Source organism: Cibotium barometz, chromosome 8 (genome assembly GCF_041138505.1).
Source record: "Cibotium barometz isolate CiBa-2024 chromosome 8, ASM4113850v1, whole genome shotgun sequence".
NCBI classification, from domain to species: domain Eukaryota; kingdom Viridiplantae; phylum Streptophyta; class Polypodiopsida; order Cyatheales; family Cibotiaceae; genus Cibotium; species Cibotium barometz.
Window position 1 is genome coordinate 432131 of NC_141053.1, and position 21986 is coordinate 454116.

The window sequence follows — 21986 nt, forward strand, 5'->3', positions numbered from 1 at the left end:
TATATATATATATGTGTGTATATACATACATACATACATACACACACACACATATATATATACCTAGATACACTCACACACACACATACATATAAGTATGTGTATGTGTTACTTATATGTATGTATGTATGTGTGCGTGCGTGTGTATATATATATACACACACACACACACACGTGTTAATATACATATATATATACACACACACACGTTAATATACAAGTATACATGTGTGTATACATGTATACACACATGTTAATATACAAGTATACATGTGTGTATATATGTATACATTAATATACATATACATATGTGTGTACATTTATATATAGGACACACACGCTATGCATATATGCACATTTATATATACGACGCAACATATTTTCAGCTACGATGTAATAGAGAGAGAAACAGGGTCGGCATGGATCACAAGCGAGGTGGCTCTAGTCTTCACTTGCTGTCAAGCGACAACCTGCTCAAAGTCTTCTCATTTCTGTCTCCCCGCTCGCTGGCTCGCAGCTGCATGGTCTGCATGTCCTGGTAAGTCTCTCACTACTCCATGTCTGTGTCAACAATATGATACTTATATGTGTATATATGTACCATAAGGCATGTCCATGCATATACATGTAGGTAGGGCACACATCCATGCGTGCACACACACATCTTCTTGAATATGGATGAGTGCATGTATGCCAAATATGCATACATCAATCAATCATTCCTCTTTTATCTTGGGAACAGGAAAAGAGCTAACACTTCAGGATTTTGTACCTGCCTATGGAGAATGCGTATATTTAAGGCTTTTCCAACTTCCCATATTCAATCCATGGAACTTGGGTGGCTTTGCCTCTGAAACATATAGCGCTTTTCTGCTTTCACATATGTGGATTTGAATACTACATCATTATGCAGCTTCTCTGTATGTTTGCCGCATGCAGCTCTAGCATGAGCATGGGGATCATGAAGAGTTTGGATGCCATCTTGTCCTGGAAACATGCCTCCAGAATCCATGTCAGCAACTTGGAGAAGGTTCTCAAAGAAGAACTGGAAGTGGAGCAAATGAGAATGATGTTGTTGATCGTGGGGTGGGAATTATTTTCTCCGTCTTGTCAAATCAGTTTTTTGGAAGCTGCATGTCCAGGTTACAGTGACCAATTGTCTGCAGGTGTAATTGGAGGTCTGGACGCGAAGTCTGATAAGTTTCGAGAGAAAGGTCGTGATGTCAAAGGTGTAGAGGGTGAGTAGGTGAAAACAGGCTGGTCATCTCCCAATGTAAGACCTGGAACGGGGCTCTCCAATGAGTAAGAAGTCCCATCCTCCATGTGGTCCAGAGTTGAGTAAGGAGAAACAACATGTGGTGACAAAGGCTAATCCTCCGGAATCATGGGTATACCATCCGTGCTATGTGCTCTTGAGGTCTTCAATCCCTTTTCTCACGATAGCTCTGATACCATGTGAGGGCAAAAGGACGAAAGGGAGAGATCAGAGCAAATCAACACATCATGAAATGGATGAATGAGTGTATGTATAATGGTGAATGAAATCCTGTACAAGAGGCTCTCTGATGTGAGGTGACTCCTTTGAGTAGTAGACCGTCGAAGAAGCAAAGACGAGGTTGGAGTTGAAGCATGGTTGGTGACGAAGGCTTGCATCGAGGATAGCGGTGGCACTCTGTGAGGTGGTCGGTGTCGAAGGCTCGGGTCGGTGGATGGGGTGGCACTCCAAGGTGGTAGATGTTTGTAGTGGGCAACGGAAATGTAGTGGTGTATGTTAGACATCATCCCCTTCTTGCTGGCTTCCTATTTGGTGTCCTATTTTAGCCTCTAGGGCTGACCATGTTAGTCAGAGGGGCTGGTCACCCCTCACATATATTTTCCCACATTATTCCCCATATTATGGAGTCTGGTATTTTCCCAGTCCTGGAGGTTTTTTATCACCAGTCGGCTGCCTACTCATGGACATATATATAACTGGTTTGCCTCCCTCATTTCTCACTGCTTGCATTGCTTGCCTAGCTTGTCTAGCTGCAGTCCCTCACATACGAGGTTCTCCCCTCTTGCTCGGGACATGTATTTCCTTTTGGTGATGATAACGAGAGCAGGTTCTCATCTGTGTTTTCTCTCTCTCTCTCTCTCTCTCTCTCTCTCTCTCTCTCTCTCTCCTGTGTTTCCACTTTCCCTTCTTCCGCTGCACATTCTATCATGGTATCAGAGCGTACGTGATTTTCAGCGTTGGATGCTCCCTCCTCTACCTCTTCAGATCTGCATTTTTCTACCCATGGACAAATCTGCATTTTTCCATGCGTTGAAGCTTTTCAAGGGCCGATTCATCCTATTCAATGGGTTGCAGTTCCTCCTCATTAGGGCATCAATTGGCAGCTTCTAGGCAGCCTGACAGGGGCATTTTTTTGGACAGCATACCTGTCCTTCTTGTTGGCGGCACCTTCCAGGGTTCTCAAGCGTTTTTTTTTTTCCAGGTATGGACAGCAACATAGCTGCCCCAAACAAGCTACGTTTTTGGCCTGTTTGGGCTTGCTTTCCCTAGCCTTGATCTTGGAGCTCTCTGGGCTCCCTTTTGCCTGTCCCTTCTAGTTATCCTGTGCCATCCCTCCTCCCCTGATTGTTGGCGGTGGAGTGCTATTTTTGCTGGATAGCAGTGTTTTGGTTGCGTTTTGCTTCCCGCAGGAGTTTTCTACACTCAAAGAGGGCCTATCTCCAGCTACTTCACTTGAGGATCAGTTTCGGAAGCTGTTTTGTTTCTGTGGAGACTTTCTTCTGTGACAGGAGTTTACAGATTTTGGAGGAGAGCAGTGTTCTTTTCAGAGATCCTGAGCATAGTTTATTTTGTTCGAGCTTGTGTTCTTTGCAATATTTGCAGAACAAGGAGGGTGTTTTGCCCTTGCGGTGTGATCCTTTCACATGGATCCTTTATTTGTTGGTGATTCTTGGGATCTGGTTCTACTTCTGGAATAGTCTTCTGCTATCTGTGATGCTTTTGAGGACTTTGTTACCACTGCAATTTATATTCTTGCTTCCCTTCCTCATTGTGAGGAGTCTATCTCTGCCTCTCTTTGTGATGCTTCTGAGGATGCCCCTCCCCCTGCCAGTTGTGCAGGTTTGTTGTTTTGGAGGATGGTTTTTTGGACCCAGTGGGGTGCTTTGGATCTGTGGTTGCTAACCGTGCGTGGGGCACAGTGGTACTTCCAGAGTTTTTTGGATTTGGATCCGAATCAAGTTGGGCTTGTACCAGTTCGACGATATCTTTTTTTAGAGGGTGATGTGGAGTCCTTTCATCTTGTGATGCCCACCTCAATGGCGTGTACTTATGTACAGCATTGGGCAACTCATGGGACGGAGTTTGAGTAGATGGACTCCATCTTTTCTACAGAGTCTTTACATCTTGCGATGCTGACCTTTTCAGAGGATGCTTCAGCATTTGGCTACTCTTGGTACAGAGTTGGAGTAGATTGACTCTTTCTTTTGAGGTTTCTAGTGCTTTTGTACAGCATTTGGCTACTCTTGGTACAGTGTTGGAGTAGATTGACTCTATTTCTTTTGAGGTTTCCAATGAGGAGCAGTTTGCTTCTCCTAGGATTGATTATATATAGGATCTGATCTTGGTTGGTTATGAGGTTTTTCATACCTTCTCCAGGCTGGATACACGACATTCGACTTCGGGGAGTGTTCTTACACTTGGGTTTGGAACCATTATTTGGAGCAGCACGTCGCAACCTATATGGTTGTTTTTTTCCAGAGGAGCGGTGTACCTTGTTTTATTGCTTTTGTAGCTGAATTGTTGAGGAGATTGCTTGTGGAGCTTTCTTGGTACCTGTTTCTGCAGTCTTTCATCTTTGATCGAGGACGACATCTCTGGCTTCTTGGAGTTCTCTGAGCATCCGGTGCTGAGAGGGGGTGTTAGACATCATCTCTTTCTTGCGGGTTTCCTGTTTGGTGTCCTATTTTAGCCTCTAGGGTTGACCATGTTAGTCAGAGGGGCTGGTCACCTCTCACATATATTTTCCCATATTATGGAGTCTTGGGTATTTTCCCAGTCGTGGAGGTTTTTTATCACCAGTCGGCTGCCTACTCATGGACATATATATAGCTGGCTTGCCTCCCTCATTTCTCACTGCTTGCCTAGCTTGTCTAGCTGCAATCCCTCACATACGAGGTTCTCCCCTCTTGCTTGGGACATGTATTTCTTTTTGGTGATGATATTGAGAGTAGGTTCTCACCTGTGTTTTCTCTCCATCTTTCTCTCTCACTCTCTATCTTGTGTTTCCACTTTCCCTTCTTCCGCTGCACATTCTATCAGTGTAGGCTCTAGTGACAAGGGTGCTGCAGTACTTAAGGGGTGCAAACTCTGGTGACGAGTGTGTTGCAGTACCTGGAGGGATGCAGGGCTGGATCATGCATAGCTGTTTGCATTCGTCGCATTTGTGCATTCGCATACGAGTTTACAAAGTTTGCTAAAGAATGCTTCAACCTCGGAAAGAATTGCATTCGTGACCTTATAATGTATGCATAAAATCATGAAACTTATGATTAGATTACTGGTGAATGAGAAACAAAGAGGCACCATTGCACAAATTGAGATTTATATCTTTGACTAATACAAGAAACTTGAAACAAGCGAACATCTTAGGCTGCAGCTTTGGGTGCAATAGATAATAGAAACAAAAAACATCTACGATGGAAACAAATGGAGCACCTGAACAAAGCATAAAAGAGTGAAAAAAGGTAGAGGCCAATGGCCAATGATCATTCTTCATCCTCCTCGTTAGAGGAAGATAAAGTGTCCTCGTCATCGGTCTCTTGTTGCTCTTCAATGGAAGGTCCTTCTGCATGCATGTTCTCTATACCATCATCCTCTATGCTCTCGCGAATCTCTTGCAAGGTTATGAGTGTAATATCCGTCGCGAAAAGAGTGCTGATTTTTGAATATTGAAGTCACCGATTTTTGAGTATTGAAGATAAAGTGTCCTCGTCATCGGTCTCTTGTTGCTCTTCAATGGAAGGTCCTTCTGCATGCATGTTCTCTATACCATCATCCTCTATGCTCTCTCGAATCTCTTGCAAGGTTATGAGTGTAATATGCGGAAGCTTCGGAGGGGAATTGTGACTTCAATACTCAGAAATCTGCACTCTTTTCGCGACAGATATTAACGCACAAACTGAAAGGAGAAGTGTAGAAAATAGAGAGAGAGAGGGAGAGATGGAGAGGACACAATATTGGGTCCCAATTACCCTCTGTAGGGCCCCCACCATGGATGGTGTATTTGCTTTATTAGAATGATGAGAAATCTGAAAGAAAATACAGCAATCTTGGACCTTTTCTTGGCTGGGAATACCTTGCCCTTGACTTGAATCCTTCACCTCTTTGCTTAGCACCCTCTTGGCATTGTCTAGCCTCTTATGCTTGAGCTCTTGGTGGAGAATGAGATAAATGAATGGGAACATGGGCTCTCCCTTTTATACTAGCCCAACTAAAGCAATCGGCCAGTACTACTGCAGGCGGCCAGCAATAAATGCTCCCACGACTAGAAATTCAGCATAAAATGCTGAAAATATTCACATTAAATGCTGCGTTTTTTTCCTAAAAGGCTGGGCATGATGCGCCTGCTTCCAAATGGCTGGGCACAGCCTTTGCCCACATTCCAAGGGCTGGGCAGTCTGTATGGGCTGCCCCATACCTGCCCTACAGCCATGCAAAGGCTGTAAACTCTTGGAATTTGCCTTTTGCTTGCCCTAGGGCTGTCCTACAGCCCCTTCATGGCTGGTGGGTTCTCAGCCTGGGCCTCCTTGGCCCTCATGGGGATGGTTCCACACCATTCCCATGCCCACACTAAGATTTGGGGTGGCCCTATGGGCTGGCCCCTTGTTCTAAACACTAACCACTCAGTGATCTGGCATCCGGTACCATACCAGATACACAGAATCACTGACATCATTCTAGAGGGAGACTCACAGCACGGACTGGCACTGTTTCATGTGCAGGACAGTGCACACCTGACCTTGGACTCATTTGCAGGACAATGCACACCTGACCTCGGACGACTGAGATGGATCCCTGTTTGACTCGTCCCGGACTGGGCTCACATGGGACCAGTTCACCATCTCCCAGGTCCTGCACATTCTGTACAGAAATGTCTACGTGGCATCCAAGTGCGAGATGCACGTGACATCCCCTTCTGCTTAACTTGACGAAAGCTGCATAGCCTCCAAATAATCCGTCAATAATGCCGGATAGTCTTTGAAAAACTCTTTGTCGAGCCATACCGCTTCATGAGTTTCTCGGTCCTGAAACTTCGTGAGGAATTGTCATAGTCTTCAGCCTGAGCCATGCTTGAAACGGTGCAGAAGGATCTGTTTTGGAACCGTAACTTCTGCTTCATCCACAATGTCTGGTTCCGCTTCGTCATTGATCTCTGAAGGGGTTGGACCTGCGTATGGCTTTAACCAATTGACATGAAATACATCGTGCATAGTCCAACTCGGAGGTAGCTTTAACTGTATAGACACCTCATTAATCTTTTTCCTGATGGGAAAAGGTCCGAAGCTCCTGAAAGACAACTTTGGGCATCGCTTGCCCACCTGCTTCAATCTTTGCTTCATAATCCGAAGATAAACCCAATCCCCTTTCGAAAATTTCATCTCTTCGGTCTTTATTGGCCTGTCGAGTGTAGGCCTCTTGCGCTTTAGCCAATCTGGCTTTTACTGACTCTAAGATCTCCTGGTAAGACTCCGTCACTCTGTTCGCTCCCGGTACTGAAGACGAAGTCTTGGTTAACAACGACTGGAAAGGTCTTCCAAACGCTGTCTTATATGGAAACCTGCCAATAGCTAAAGAAAAAGAATCATTCAAAACAGCTTGAACTAAAGGCAAATACGATTCCCACTTACCTTGCTGATCGTGGACATAACACTTTAGCACATCAAAGGCCAACTAGTTGTATATCTCTGTCTGGCCGTCTGTCTGTGGGTGGAATGCAATGAAAAAATTCACCTTAGTACCAAAATTATCAAACAATGCCCTCCAAAAATGACTGGTAAACTTGGCATCTTAGTCTGACACCATGGTCCTAGGAATCACGCCAATCGGATACAAATGCCGAAAGAACAACTGGGCAACAGCCTCGGCGGTCACATTGGCCCTGCAAGGAATAAGCATAACAAATTTGCTAAACCTATCAACAATAGTTAAGCACTGCGTATTACGCTTATTCGGATTGGGAGGCAGATTCGTGAGTGACGAAGTCCATGGAAATGTCTTGGAAAGGACCCTCAGGAATTGGCAAGGGCTGTAACAACCCTATCTTCTTTCCACGAGGAGCTTTCACCTTTTGACAAATGTCATAGCGTTGTACATATGTAAACACATCACTCCTCATCTTTGGCCAATAGTATTGCCGTTCTAATTTCTCCAGAGTCGAATTCATGCCCCTATGACCACCTGTAATGGCGTCATGGGCATCATGGAGAAGAGCTGCCCTGAATGACTTCTTGACACATAGTTGGCCTTTGTAGAAAAGCCAACCATCGCGTATCAAAAAATGGCATGGTCGTGTGGCATCCAATGCCTGTTCCCACTGTGTACCGAATTTCTCGGAATCCGTGTACGTGTGCTTCATGTCCTCTAGTCCTGTACCAACAAGATCAAGTCTAGTGGTCTGAATTGTAGACACTTGTCCCTTCCTGCTCAAAGCATCGGCCACTGGATTGGCCTTTCCTGGAAGGTACTCAATCATACCACCGAAGTGTTGGAATATCTGACTCCAGCGGTGTTGTCGATCACTCCACTGTGCACTTGGCATCGTCTGAATCCAGCGCAATGCCTGATGGTCAGTGCGAACCTCGGCCATACAGGAAATGTTTCCAATGTTTCAAGGCTTGTATCACTGCTAGGAGTTCACGATCATAGACAGAATAGTTCTTCTCGGCTGGCAGTAACTTACGAGACATGTAAGCTACTGGATGACCATTTTGTTGTAATACACCTCCAATTGCGATGTTACTCGCATCGGTGATCACCTAAAATGGGTCGTCCCACGAGGCAAGTGCTAAACAAGGCGCTTCTGACAAAGCCACCTTGAGGTTTTGGAATGCCTCCAACGCTCGTGGAGTCATTCGAATCTTTTGTCTTCTTGCTTCACTCCCTTTAGCAGATCGGTGAGATCTGTCGAGAGGTCAGAAAACTTGTCGATGTGGGTGGAATATGCTTGGCATATACCCACAAATGATCTAATGTCATAGGCTGTCTGAGGTACTTTCCAGTTTACAATCTCGGCCACTTTAGCCGGATCAAGTCGAATGCCTTCAGCACTAATTACATATCCCAAGTAATGCACCTGAAACAGATAAAATTCTGACTTCTTTTCATTGACGTAGAGCTCGTTGCTTTCCAGCAACTTAAGGACTTTCTCCACATCAATGTCATGCTGCTCAACCGTAGCTGAAAATATGAGTATGTCGTCCAGAAATATGAACACACTTTCCAATCAAATCCTGAAAAACATGCATCATCATGCGGTTAAATGTAGCTGGGGCATTCGTCAAGCCAAATGGCATGACTACAAATTCATAGTGGGCCCGTTCCGTACGGAAGGCTGTCTTGGGGATGTCCCCCTCCACAATCCGTACCTGGTGGTACCCACTCTTTAAATCCAGTTTTGAGAACACCTTTGCTCCATTCAGCCTCTCGAGGATATAGTCAATTCGAGGCATCGGGAATCTGCTCTTGATAGTGAGCTTGTTGAGTGCACGATAATCGACACACAAACGGGAAGACCCATCTTTCTTCTCGACAAACAAGATCGGTGCTGCAAATGGCGACGCGCTGGGGTGGATGAAGCGAGCTTGCAACAATTCTTGGAGTTGGCGGTCCAACTCCGATTCCATTGCCTTGGAAAGGCGATACGAAAACTTGCTCGGGGGTTCCGAGCCTGGGAGGAGGTCAATCCTGTGATCCTCCGGTCTAGACGGGGGGAGCTGGGGAGGGAGGCTGTCCCGAAGAAAAATCCTCAAGAACTTTTCGTAGAGAACCGAGTACTTCTCGGAAGCACTGGCCACCGTGTGGGCTGTCTGGATGTAAATCATCGCACACTGTGCGCCTTTCCTGACTGCTCGCTTAGCCTGTAAGTGGTTTATGAGCGGAAAGTTCGGAATTCTTGGCTCACACTGGTTACCGGGGCGTTTGACACATTCCGATTGATTTGGAACGTGTGCTTGTTCCACTTGACATCAGGGAGAAACTTGTGAAACCACTGAATACCCAAAATTATGTCTGCTTCTACAAGAGGGGCAACCATAAAGTCACGCACAAACTCTATGCCCTGAATCACTAACTTAGCACCTAGAGCTTCATACTTGACACTCGTTGTCATGCCTATGCTAAAACCCTCAACCTGTTTGTCCACCGAAGTCAGCTCGAAACGGGCACGCCTAGCGGTCTGTTCCGTGACCACATCCTCCGTGCTGCCGCTGTCAAACAAGACGACTCTCTGGCCACCTATGTAGCCAAAGGACTTGAGCAATTCGTTGTGCTCATACTCTTGGTCATGGGCGCCCTTCTGCTTATCTTCGAGCTCCTGCGGCTAATAATTGCTCCAACTGAAGCACCGGGTTTTGAAGAACTAGGGGTAGCCGTTGGGGTTTGTGTGGGAGCTGAGCTCACCAGGGAAGCTGTGGAGGCGGCGGCGGCGGGCTTTGGAGGCTTCTTAGGACAATCTCGAGAAGTATGTCCTTTTGTATGACAAAAGAAACATCTACCCTCCTTGTACTGGGAAAGTTCCTCAGCACTTAACTTGCCACCTGTCTTGCCTGCCTTCGCTTTCTGGTCTGGAGTAAGCTTAGACGCATTGTTTAAGTTCTTGGAGGTAGAGGCTCCCGGCTCTGTCCTGGGGAAGACCCTGTTTGGTTCTGGCTTTTGCCCCCTGAGGCGTTAGTCTTGGGAGAAGCCGGCTGGGAAGTCTTGGGCTTGCCACCATTATGTTTCATTTCTGCACTGTGCGCAAGCGAGAGTGCATCTTCAAAGGTGGCTGGTCTAAACATACACACCTTCCATTGGATTTGTGTGTCCAGGCCATACAAAAACTACCCTTTCTTGTCCATATCAGATAAGTCTAATTGCAAACATAAAGTTGAAATTCTATTGGCAAACTGAAGGACTGGTTGCGCGTTCTGACGCGCTTCCCTGAACTCGTCTTCGAGTCGCTCAAGGTAGTGGGGTGGTAGAAACCACTTAAGGTCGCGGACAAACTCGTCCCACACATAAGCTGCCATACCTGCTCTGGTGTGGGCATGAGCCCACTGAGTCCCCCAAGGAATAGCCTCATCTTCTAAGTACTAACTGGCTAAGATCACTCTGTCAGTATCTGTTTTTCTAACTGCGGCAAAGTAAGCTTCAAATTGACGTAACCATGAATAAAGAGTTGTGGGATCGAGTTTACCATTATACTTACTAAAGTTCATTTTCTCGGAAAAATGATTCGAGGGTGCCGCCGGTGTCAATCTGGCGTCCAAAGCTCTGAGGTAACACTCGTGTTCCACGCGTAGCATGGCTTCGTCTTCTCGTTGTCGGATCTCCAATGCACGCATCTGCAACTCAAGCAAAGAGCTTGGCTGCGGCTGTGACCCCGCGAGAGGGTCCCTGTGTTGAGGATCTGGTATCTGGGATACGGAAGGAGATGGAAAATGCGACGCTGGAGAGCGGGTACGCTCCTTCAGAGCCAAGATCTGCGCCTTCTGCTCATCCAACTTGGCTGTCTGTTCTGCGATTGCTCGCATCATGTGCTAGAACATGTCTGTGACACTCAAGCCTGGTGCCCTAGCTGGGCTGCCTGGTGCACTCTGGTCCCATGGTTCTTGGTCTCTCTCGTCGTCGAAGCTTGCCATATTTGACCATCCACTATTTGTGTGGGAGATGTCCGGAGGCTAAAAACCAACCGTCCTTCGAGGGACAGGAGTCACTCCGAAAGGGGTAGTCCACCGGGTCTAAAAACCAACCACACGAGTGAGAAAAAATTTTGGTTTCTTTGCTGAATCTTTGTACTTGAAGTAGGCTCTGATACCACTGTAATATGCGGAAGCTTTGGAGAGGAATCGGTGACTTCAATACTCAGAAATTAGCACTCATTTCGCGACGGATATTAACGCACAAACTGAAAGGAGAAGTGCAGAAAATAGAGAGAGAGAGAGAGAGTGAGAGATGGAGAGGACACAGTATTGGGTCCCAATTACCCTCTGTAGGGCCCCCACCACGGATGGTGTATTTGCTTTATTAGAATGATGAGAAATCTGAAAGAAAATACAGCAATCTTGGACCTTTTCTTGGCTGGGAATACCCTGCCCTTGACTTGAATCCTTCACCTCTTTGCTTAGCACCCTCTTGGCTTTGTCTAGCCTCTTATGCTTGAGCTCTTGGTGGAGAATGAGATAAATGAATGGGAACATGGGCTCTCCCTTTTATACTAGCCCAACTACAGCAGTCGGCCAATACTACTGCAGGCGGCTAGCAATAAATGCTCCCACGAAATTTAGCATAAAATGCCGAAAATATTCACATTAAATGTTGCATTTTTTTCCTAAAAGGCTGGGCATGATGCGCCTGCTTCGAGAGGGCTGGGCACAGCCTTTGCCCACATTCCAAGGGCTGGGCAGTCTATATGGGCTACCCCATACCTGCCCTACAGCCATGCAAAGGCTGTAAACTCTTGGAATCTGCCTTTTGCTTGCCCTAGGGCTGTCCTACAGCCCCTTCATGGCTGGTGGGTTCAGCTTGGGCCTTCCTGGCCCTCATGGGGGTGGTTCCACACCATTCCCATGCCCACACTAAGATCTGGGGTAGTCCTATGGGCTGGCCCCTTGTTCTAAACACTGACTACTCAGTGATCTGGCATCCGGTACCATACCCGATACACAGAATCACTGACATCATTCTAGAGGGAGACTCACAGCGTGGACTGGCACTGTTTCATGTGCAGGACAGTGCACACCTGACCTTGGACTCATGTGCAGGACAATGCGCACCTGACCTCGGACGACTGAGATGCATCCCTAGCTGACTCGTCCTGAACTGGGCTCACATGGGACCAATTCACTATCCCAGGTCCTGCACCTTCTGTACAGAAATGTCTACGTGGCATCCAAGTGCTGGATGCACGTGACAATGAGTCTATCATCATCTCTCTCCTTGTTAATCATATCTAAAGTCACCTCAAGTTTATCATAGCCTCTAGCCTTGAGTTTGGATATAAGACGAAGATTAGTGTGTATGTACACCAGCTTCTCAGTGTTTGAGGGCTTTGACCTGTTCCTTCTTTTGGTATGTATGAGAGAGAAGGTGCTCCAGTTTCTCTCACATGGTGAAGCTGTGCTCCCTTGAGAAAGTATGCGAATGGCAAGTTGCTGCAATTTAGGTGTGGTTGCACCATGGGACTCCAACCACTTCACTCCTTCATGCATTCTACTCTCATCCAATGCAAGAGGCCGAGAAAAAGTACCCTTTTTTGATCTGTAATCATCCAACTCATGAGTCAAGTCTCCTTGTGCTTTTACATCTCCACCTGCACAATGCTCTATAACAGTCATCCAACTATTGTGCACCTCTGCATCTGACTATTGTCCTTTTCCTTTCCAAATAGGATGCAATACATAACCTACAGCATGTAAAGGGGAATGCATTATATCCCAATGATCAACACAAAGCTCTTTGACCTCTTTTAATATTTTATCATCAACACCATCCATACTCTCTAATTTCTCCACCATGCAATCTGTGAGCTCATAAGTCAGCCCCATGGTTGCTCTCTCCCTATTAGCTATGCGAAGAATCTTTAAAATGGGAGCCATCGGCTTCACAATGAGCTTTACATTTTGCTAGAAAGTAGCATTATATATAGTGTCTGTAATCTCGTGGCCTCTAACAGTTTTTACAGGCTATGCATTAATCCACTCATAAAACATTGCCATCTTTCTCAAGCCATTGTACACCCTCTCATCAAGAAGGTTTGCAAGTACAATGAATATGTGTGCAAATCGTGTATCTGTTGGCTTCAAGAGCTCCTTCTTGCTATAGGTTTGGAACATAGCCAAAAGTGTTGGCTTTCTAGTTATGAACTTCACAATCTTTTTTCCTGCATCTAGCACAGGAGCAATCCAACTCAAGCTGCCAATATCCTCAAACAACAAATCCAAGCAATGACATGTGCAACGAGTATAGAAGATGTGGGGTTCTATGAGCTCTCCATCACGCACACAGTTGGAGGAATTATCCATGCACACCTGGACAACATTTGCAGGTCCAACATCAAGAATTGCATCTTTAAGAATACCAAAGATGTATTCACGTAACTTGTATTCACCACTCGCATCAACAGCTTTCAAAAACACACTACCATAGATAGAAGATGCAAGCGCATTAATTATTGGCCTCTTCTTGACATCAGACCATCCATCACACACAATTGTACGTCCATATCTTGACCATTTCTCTCTCACCCCAAGCAAATCTTTGTCAATGCATTTGACTTCATCTCTGAGCTCCTTAACAAGTAAAGCTTCATATGTAGGTGGCATGTAAGTTGGTCCTACTTCCCTAATTGCTTTAACCATATCAAAAAAGTAAGGACTTCGCACCTTGCAAAAAGGAATATCCTCAGCATAAAAAGATCGTCTCACAGCAACTGTTGCATTCTTTCTTGCTTGAATTTTCCACGATTCAACAAGCTTTCCTTCCAGCCGAGTAGGTTTGGAGACCCTTGGTCTCTTAGTTGATACATTTACAGCATTGCTTGCATTGGAAGAGCCACATATGTTTGAAGGAGCACTTGGGCATTTATCAGCACCATGACCAACAATGCATAAGATGTGTGCTCGTATACGCAAAGGACCCCCAATCCACTCATGGGTGCAATATTTGCATCTAACGAGAGCAATGCCTCTTGATTTTCGTTCAATAACATTCACATGCTCCCATACGAGGCCCTTGTGTCTTGTCATACTTGAAAAGTTGAAGGCTGAAAACCAAATACTTGCGTTAATTCTAGCAAGAGAGTAGTCATTGAAAGAAAGCTCAATCGAAAAAAAGCCCCAAATTTGATGAAAATATGCACAAATGTGCAAATTTTCGTCAAATTTGGGCCTTTTAAAAAAATAAAAAATAAATTGAGCTTTCAAAGTATAAAGCTCTCAAAAGAAAATACCCAAATTCAATGAGAAGAAAACTCAATTGAAAAAAATAGCCCCAAATTTGACGAAAATCTGTAAAATTTTGCAGATTTTCATCAAATTTGGGGCTTTCTTTTGTTTTAAATTCAGCTTTCAAGTTTCAGCTTCTCATATGAAAATCCCGATTCAGCTTTCAACTTTTAATTCAGCTTTCAGGCTTCATCTTCTATGCAATTTTTTTCCAAAGGAGAAAAAAGAGGAGAAGAAACTTGCGATCAGAGAGAGAGAGAGAGAGAGAGGAGGAAAAGAGTTCACCTGCTGGTTGCAGCTTGCACATAGTGGTGGGCTGTGTTTTCTAGGTGCACACAGACCCACGAACTACACTCATGCAAATTTATTTATTTATTTTCACAAAAACCCAGTGGCGTTATCTGTTCATACCTTTTTACCCAAAAAAAAACAACCCGTCAATTACCCTTTTTTCCCCCTTTTGGCCACTATTTTGTCCACTGCTCAAATTTTTTTAATAAAAAAATGCCAAGTTTGCAAACTCCAAGAATGCAGCAAACGTTTGCAAACCCCTGCAAACGCGAATGTTTGCAACTATGGTTGGATGTCAAAGGCACACGTCGATGTGAGGTGATGGCTCTCCGAAGGTGAGGTGATGGAGACAAACGCAAACCTACAAATGAGTGGACTGTAGGAGAAATGCAGATCTGAAGAGCAGAGAGGGCTGTAGTCTTGGGCAGATGGTGTGCTGTCGTCACGAGGTAGGTGGTGAAGAGTAGAGAGGATTGCTGTCCCGATGTCCTCAGGTGATGATGAGTAGAGAGGGTTGCTCTCTCAAGTCGATGTTGAATAAGCAGAGAATGGGTTGCTGTCCCGAGGTGTGCTTGGATGCAGATCTGATGGATGCAGATAGGGCTGCTGTCCTGGGCAGATGGTGCTGTTGTGTGTAGAGGAAGGAGCTGACGGCAGCAATTGCAGAAACACGGGCTGGTGCTGCTGTGTGCAGAGGAAGGAGCCGACAGTAGCAATTGCAGAAACACGGGCTGGTGCCGCTGTGTGTAGTGGAAGGAGCCAACAGCAGCAATTGCAGATGAACGATGAAGATCTAGGCTGCTGCTGCAGAGGTAGGCTGACAACAGTTGATGTTGATTATGATGTGGTGTTTTTGTTGAATTATGAGATGTTGTTTATATATGTGGAAGGGTTGCTGGTCGGCCTAGAGAAAGCTGTCGACTAGGTAAAATACCTCTTTGGGCATATTTTCACACGCCCTTCATAGGGGCCCTTGCCCATGGCCCAAAGGCACCCAACTCTCCATGGTCCACTTTATGGGTGGCCCAAAAGAGCTATCCAAAAGCCTCTTTATGAACTTTGGCCTTAGCCTTCCTAAATGTGGTGTTATTAGTGCCATGAAAATGGGTTCACACACACCCAAGCTTCTATTGTGATAGTCATATGTTGAATTAGTGTCATGGTAGAATCAGTGACTCTGGTGATGATGCACATGTGCACTCTTCCACGCCAAAAGGTTGGTCGTGGACTAAAAAGGTGAGTCTTATGGGTGCCCTTGCCCATGGCCCATAGGCACCCAACTCTCCATGGTCCACTCTATGGGTGGCCCAAAAGAGCTGCCCCAAAACCTCTTTATGAACTTTGGCCTTAGCCTCCCCAAATGTGGTGTTATTAGTGTCATCAAAAATGGGTTCATACACACGCAATGACACATTTGACCTAGACTTTGTTGCTGACGGGGCACCCAACTAGTGGCCTACCCGTCACCCAACTAGTGGCCTAATAAGTGCCCGGGACAACATGAGCTGTTCAAACTTTACACCATACATGAAGGTTACAAGGGTGTGCTTGACGGGCATCACACTGACATGTGTGGGACGTGCACAACATTGACCACTCCTTGGTAGTGCATTGGCGACTCGTCCCTAGGTAAGGGCTGACAATAAATATGCCCGTGTTTGATCTCCAAGCCTTGCACTTGTTGATAAAGTATGTTCACATGGCATCCAAGTGCGGTGATGCACGTGACATCCCGTTCTGCTTAGCTTGACGATAGGGTCAGCAACGTCGGTGGATGCTCTTCCAACAATGCAAGATCTTTGATGATGCCGATCTTGGTACCTCTTTGTAATGTCTGGAGGTACTGTAGTCTTGTGCTTTGGTATCCATCGAAATGTGGCTTTCAGCTGCCTAGGGAAGTTGTTGGGGGTTAGTCTCGGAATGTCCTCAAGCCTCTTTCTTGGGTGGTTCTTCTTCTTTGTTCTTCTAGCTTTTCATCATGGTATTGCTTGTGTATGTTCCTCAAAAATCTCATTCACATGGTTAGTCCTAACTACCTTAATAATAAGAATCACAATGTTAGGACTACTAAACTGTACACTAGAAATGATTCACTCTAAAGCGCTCCGAGGTTCTCCTTGGATGATGACCGAGGTCGGTAATGTTTGTAACATGTGGAAGCTTTGGGGGAGATCGGTAACTTCAATGCTCAGAAAATCAGCACACTTGTCGCGACGAAATTAACGCACAAAACTGAATGTAGATGTGCAGAAAAAGAGAGAGAGAGAGAGGGAGAAGAGGACACAGTATTGGGTCCCGAATACCCTCTGTAGTAGGGACCCCACCACGAATGGTGTATTTGCTTTTATTAGAATGATGCAAATCTGAAAATAAAAGACTAACTGAACTTGTTTTGGCTGAGATAGATCTCTGCCCTTGACCTTCAAATCTTCACCCTTGCGTTAGCTTCTCCCTTGGCGGTCCTGGCCCTTGAGTAGCTGCATCACTTTGTGAATTATGGCTTGGGTCTCTATTGTATGCTGGTCGGCTGGTATAAATCTAGGCGGCTGTTTTAAAAGCCTCACGACTGCATTAAATAATATTTAATGCTGAAAAAACCCTGTGCATCACACCTATGGAGGGCTGGCCACCTATGCGCATGGCCTTTGGTTGCTGGGCAGCCTGTGTGGGATGCCCCACACCTGGCTGACAGGCCTCTAAGGGCTGGATGCCCTGTCGGCTGCCTGTCCAGAGGCCCTAGGGCTGGTCTATAGCCCTTTCAGCCCAAACTAGAGCAAGTGGGCACAACATGGGGCCCTCCTGGCCCCTTGGGGTGGCTCTAAACCTCCCCATGCCCACTACATGAGCCTTAGGCTTGGCTTTGGGTAGCCCTGTGGGCTGGCCCCTATTCTACATACAAACCTACATGTCTACACAGACGTTTGGCTGTCAGAATATGCAGCGGAGATGAAGACAAAATCTGAGAACACAAGAGCAAGTGCACTGCAGAAAAAATACAGCAATAGAGTAGGAGAGAGAGAGGCGTGTAACTTTGCTATATATACACAAGAAAATCCCGAAGACTGAATACTACAAGTGGGGGAGCAAGGCGCCATTTTATATGGCCCCTGTGATCCAGTCGGCCTGTAGTAAGAACAGCCGATAGCAACATAGGGAGACCCGACCTGCTAAACTCCAGTCGGCCAGCTTCAGTGAGTCGGCCATCACACGTGTGAAGTCGGCCAGTAGTAGAGAGAAGTAGTAGAGAGAAGCATAACCAGTCGGCCATCACCTCGATCACTCCAAGAACCACAAGACAACCTCCCACACTTGGAAAAAATAGGGAAAAAATATGGAGAGTGAGGAAAAATGAGAAAACACCTAAATCGGGTGGACACACCCACAACAGAGGCCCTGGTGTAAATATACAGATAGGAGACGATTGCTAACACCCCCTATCAGCTCCTAGATGTGGAACCAACCTCAGGGAGCTGGAGTGCCGCCGGAGCACAGCCTGAGGTAGAGACTTCGTGAAGAGGTCCGTCGCATTGTCCTCTGTCGAACAATAAAGAAGCAAGATGTCACCAGCCAAGATCTTCTCACGTACAAAGTGATATTGTATCTCTATGTGCTTGGTTTGGGCATGGAAGACCGGGTTTCAAGCAATAGCTATACAACTTTGGTTATCGCATTGTATGACAGTGGGCTCCTTCTGTGGAAACCCAATCTCGCCAAGCAACCTCCGCAGCCACACAACCTCGCAAGCAGCACCACAAGCAGCCCGGTACTCTGCCTCTGTCGAGGTCGAGGATAAGGCAATAGTTGGCGCCTCTTACTGCTCCATGAAATCGCTCTTGAGCCGAGGGTAAAACTATAGCCTGATGTGGATCTCCTTGTGTCTGGATCTCCTCCCCAATCTGAGTCACTCCATCCTTGGAGTCTGACTCCATCCATGAATCCCCCTCCTGTGTAGAAGAGTCCAATATCCTTCGTACCCTGCAGATACCGCAAGATCCGCAATCCTACGTCCCAATGAGACTTCAACGGCATCTGCATGAATGAGCTCAACAGCCCCATGGAAAAGCTCAAGTCCAATTTGGTGTTCAGCAACCAGATCAATGAACCAACCAGCTTCCAATACAAAGAGGCATCAACTGGATCCCTCACAAGGATCATTCACTGTCAACTTTGTGTTCGGGTCCATCGGCGACGTAATAGGCTTGTAGTTCTCCATCCCAAAGGCCTCAAGCAACTCATGAACATACCGTTGTTGAGAGACAAAAAAACCCCTCTGGGTTTGCCAGATCTCCAATCCCAAAAAGAAGTGGAGTAAGCCTAAATCGGTCATCTCAAACTCCTTTGACAAGGCAGCCTTCGCCACTCCAATGTGCTCCACATGACTGCCGGTGAGAATGAGATCATCCACATAAAGGATGATTAACATAACCATGCCGCGTTCCCCAAAAAGATATAGGTTGGGATCTGCAAACCGATCTCTGAAATCCAATCCGGAGAAAGAAGGAATCAATCTTTTGATTCCAAGCCCTAGGAGCCTGTTTAAGACCATACAAGGCCTTCCTTAACCTGTAAACCATCCCTTCTGATCCTGGAACCACAAAGCTTGGAGGTTGCTCAACATACACCTCCTCCTGCAGGTCACGATTAAGGAACGCAGATTTGACATCCATCTGATACACAAGCCACCTCTTAGAAGAAGCAAGGGCAAGAAAGGTCCGAATCGTGGTCATCCTCGCTGTCGGTGCAAAGGTATCCTCGTAGTCGATGCCTGGCCGCTGAGCATAACCCTTTGCCACAAGTCTGGTTTTGTGTTTGTCCTCCGACCCATCTTACACATATTTGGTCTTAAAGACCCATTTGACACCAATGACTAACCGTTTTGACGGCCTCGGTACCAACTCCCAAGTGTTGTTCTTCTCGATGGCATCCAGTTTCACCTGCATGGCTTTCCTCCAAGTATCCTGTGCAAGGGCTTCCTTGACGGAAGTGGGCTCTTTGTCCCGCATGATACGAGACATCAAAGCATAGTTTACCTGTAAAAGCTTTGCTGAATGACTTTTGTCACGGACTCTGTGCGATCTTTGAGGTCCGTCCTTTGTGGTCCATTCAGAGGGAAGCTCCGTGACACCTGACTCCCGAAGGGTGTCCACTAACCACCTGGGTACTCGAACAGAACGTAGAGCCTCTGCTGCTGTGGGGGCTTAACTCCAGCTGCGGGCTCAACCTCTTGAACTGACTGTGGTTGTCCAACTGGAACAATAGACTAGGAATCATCATCAGAATCCTTTGGACCCCAAGAAGTGGCGGCTCATCAACAGTGGAAACCGGAACATGCTCATCAAAGACCACATCCCTGCTGACAACAATCTCATTCCTCTTTGGATCAAACAACTTGTATCCCTTGGAAAGGGAGTTATATCCCACAAATATAAGCTTTTGGGACTTGGAGTCGAGTTTTCCCCTCAGCTTCTTCGGAATGTGTACATACGCATCGCTTCCAAACACACGGAAATGGGAGATATCAGATTTCCTGCCAAAGTATGGCTCAAAGGGAGTCATGTTAGGTACTGAAGTCGTCGGAGACTAGTTGAGGATATGGACAGCCGTAGCCACAACCTCTCCCCAAAGTGGACGAGGAAGATCACGATGCTCCAGTATCGTCCTCTTGTTCTTGCGTTCTACCACTCCATTCTCTGATGGTGAACCTGTATTGGCCAGTTCCCTCTTGATGCCATGATCTGCACAAAATCTCCCGAAAGCATTTGAAGAGAATTCACCTCCTTTGTCAACCCGGAGAGTCTTTACCTGCAATCCAGACTCTTTCTCCACCAACACATGCCACTCCTTGAACCGACCAAAGGCTTGGTCCTTCTGAGAAAGGAAATAGACCCATGTGAATTTGGAACAATCATCAAGCAGCAACATGAAATATAGAGATCCTCCCAAGGATGGTGTCTGCATAGGTCCACACAAGTTAGTGTGAACCAACTCCAACGGTTTCAAAGCCCGCCTGGAGGCCTGCTTCGGAAAGGATTCCCTGTGCTGCTTACCACATATGCAAGAACTGCAACGTCCTTGCCTGTTGCGCCAACATTTGGCAAGCCAACCACCATCTGGTCTAGGAAAGCTCGCCGCAACGCATCCACATTTAAGTGGCCAAACCGAAAGTGCCACAAGTCACCAACTTGAGAACCTGTCAATGAGGAGAGTGCAGAGAGTTTGTAGATACCATTCTCCACGCCGCCTTCCCAAACAACCTGGCCAGTCTCGTGGTCCCGTAGAGCAACTGAATGCTCCTCAAACTCCACCCGAAAGCCAGTCTTGCATACCTCATGCACTGACAATAGATGAAAAGCGTAAAGAACACGAGAGGAATGCTTACCCCCCTTGTCGTCGGGAATGATCTCCATCCGACCCTCATTCTGTATCGGAATTGTGGAATTGTCGCCAATGAAAATGCGACCTCACTGCCGTTCCAGATCCAAAAAGAAGTCACGGGAAGGAGTCATGTGCTTGGAAGCACCACTGTCGAGAATCCCGAGTATCCTTTGCGGTGAAGCCAATTGCCTCCTCGCTCGAAGAAGATGAAGCATCTGAGTCCATCATCTCTAAGTGCACAAATACTGGAGTCTTTGCAGCTGAAGCTGAAGAATCAACACTCTTCTCAGTCCGCTTAGGACACTACCTCCAATAGTGGCCTTTCTCGCCACAATCATTGCAGGTCCTCTCGGCCTTCAGTTTTTCTTGGTCTGCGTTAGGCTTCTTCTCAGCAGACTTCTCGATGAAGCCGTCCCTTTGCCCTTCTTGTTGTTACTCCGGCCTTTCGACCGTTAGCTAGTTAAGGCCTCTGAACCTCCGCCGTGTGGAGGGTTCGTGAATCTTTCCTCCTGGTCCAAGACCATGGGCACAAGCTCCTCCCATGTGATGGTGCTGAGCCTGCCATTGGTAATCAAAGAAGAGTAGAATGCTGAGTACTGAGAGGGAAAATGCGACAGCAACGTGATGGCCATATCCTCTAATGATATCTCTTTCCCAGCCTGAAGAACTTCCTGTTGAAGAGCCTGCAGCTTGTTAATGTGCTCCTACATCGTCGATGACTTTGCAGGCTCATCACCCGCATCTGTACTTCCAAGGAAATCCTCTTCATGGGCGATACCTTGTTATAGAGAGAAGCCAAATGCTGCCATATACCTCTGGCTAGCGTCATATGCTTGATATGATTGATTACCTGCGGTGTGCAGTTGAGGAAAATGAAAGAACGGACCCTGGCATTGACACGATCCCACAACTGTGCCTGTGCCTCGCGTTCCTTCCAAATCAAGGGTAACTCCCCTTCCTCTAACTCCGGCCGTGGAACCCCAACAACAATGAAATCAGCAAGGTCGTAAGACTCCAGAACAGATTCCATCATTACCTTCCATATGCCGTAGTTGTTCCCGTCCAACTAACAGTTCACTGGGAACGTGGGGAGTGTCGGGATCTTCACATGCTTCTCAGCCATC

General features: G+C 46.5%; 1 protein-coding gene across 1 annotated transcript in view; it reads left to right on the forward strand.

Annotated features, from left to right (window-relative positions):
• The first annotated feature begins 339 nt into the window (after window positions 1-339).
• Window positions 340-21986, forward strand: part of LOC147635813 (F-box family protein with WD40/YVTN repeat doamin) — a 118753-nt gene continuing 97106 nt past the window's right edge. Inside the window, exon 1 of the mRNA XM_086801162.1 lies at window positions 340-538. Coding sequence (XP_086657288.1) covers window positions 351-538 — 188 coding nt within the window. The 5' untranslated portion in view covers window positions 340-350. The remainder of the gene's footprint in view (window positions 539-21986) is intronic.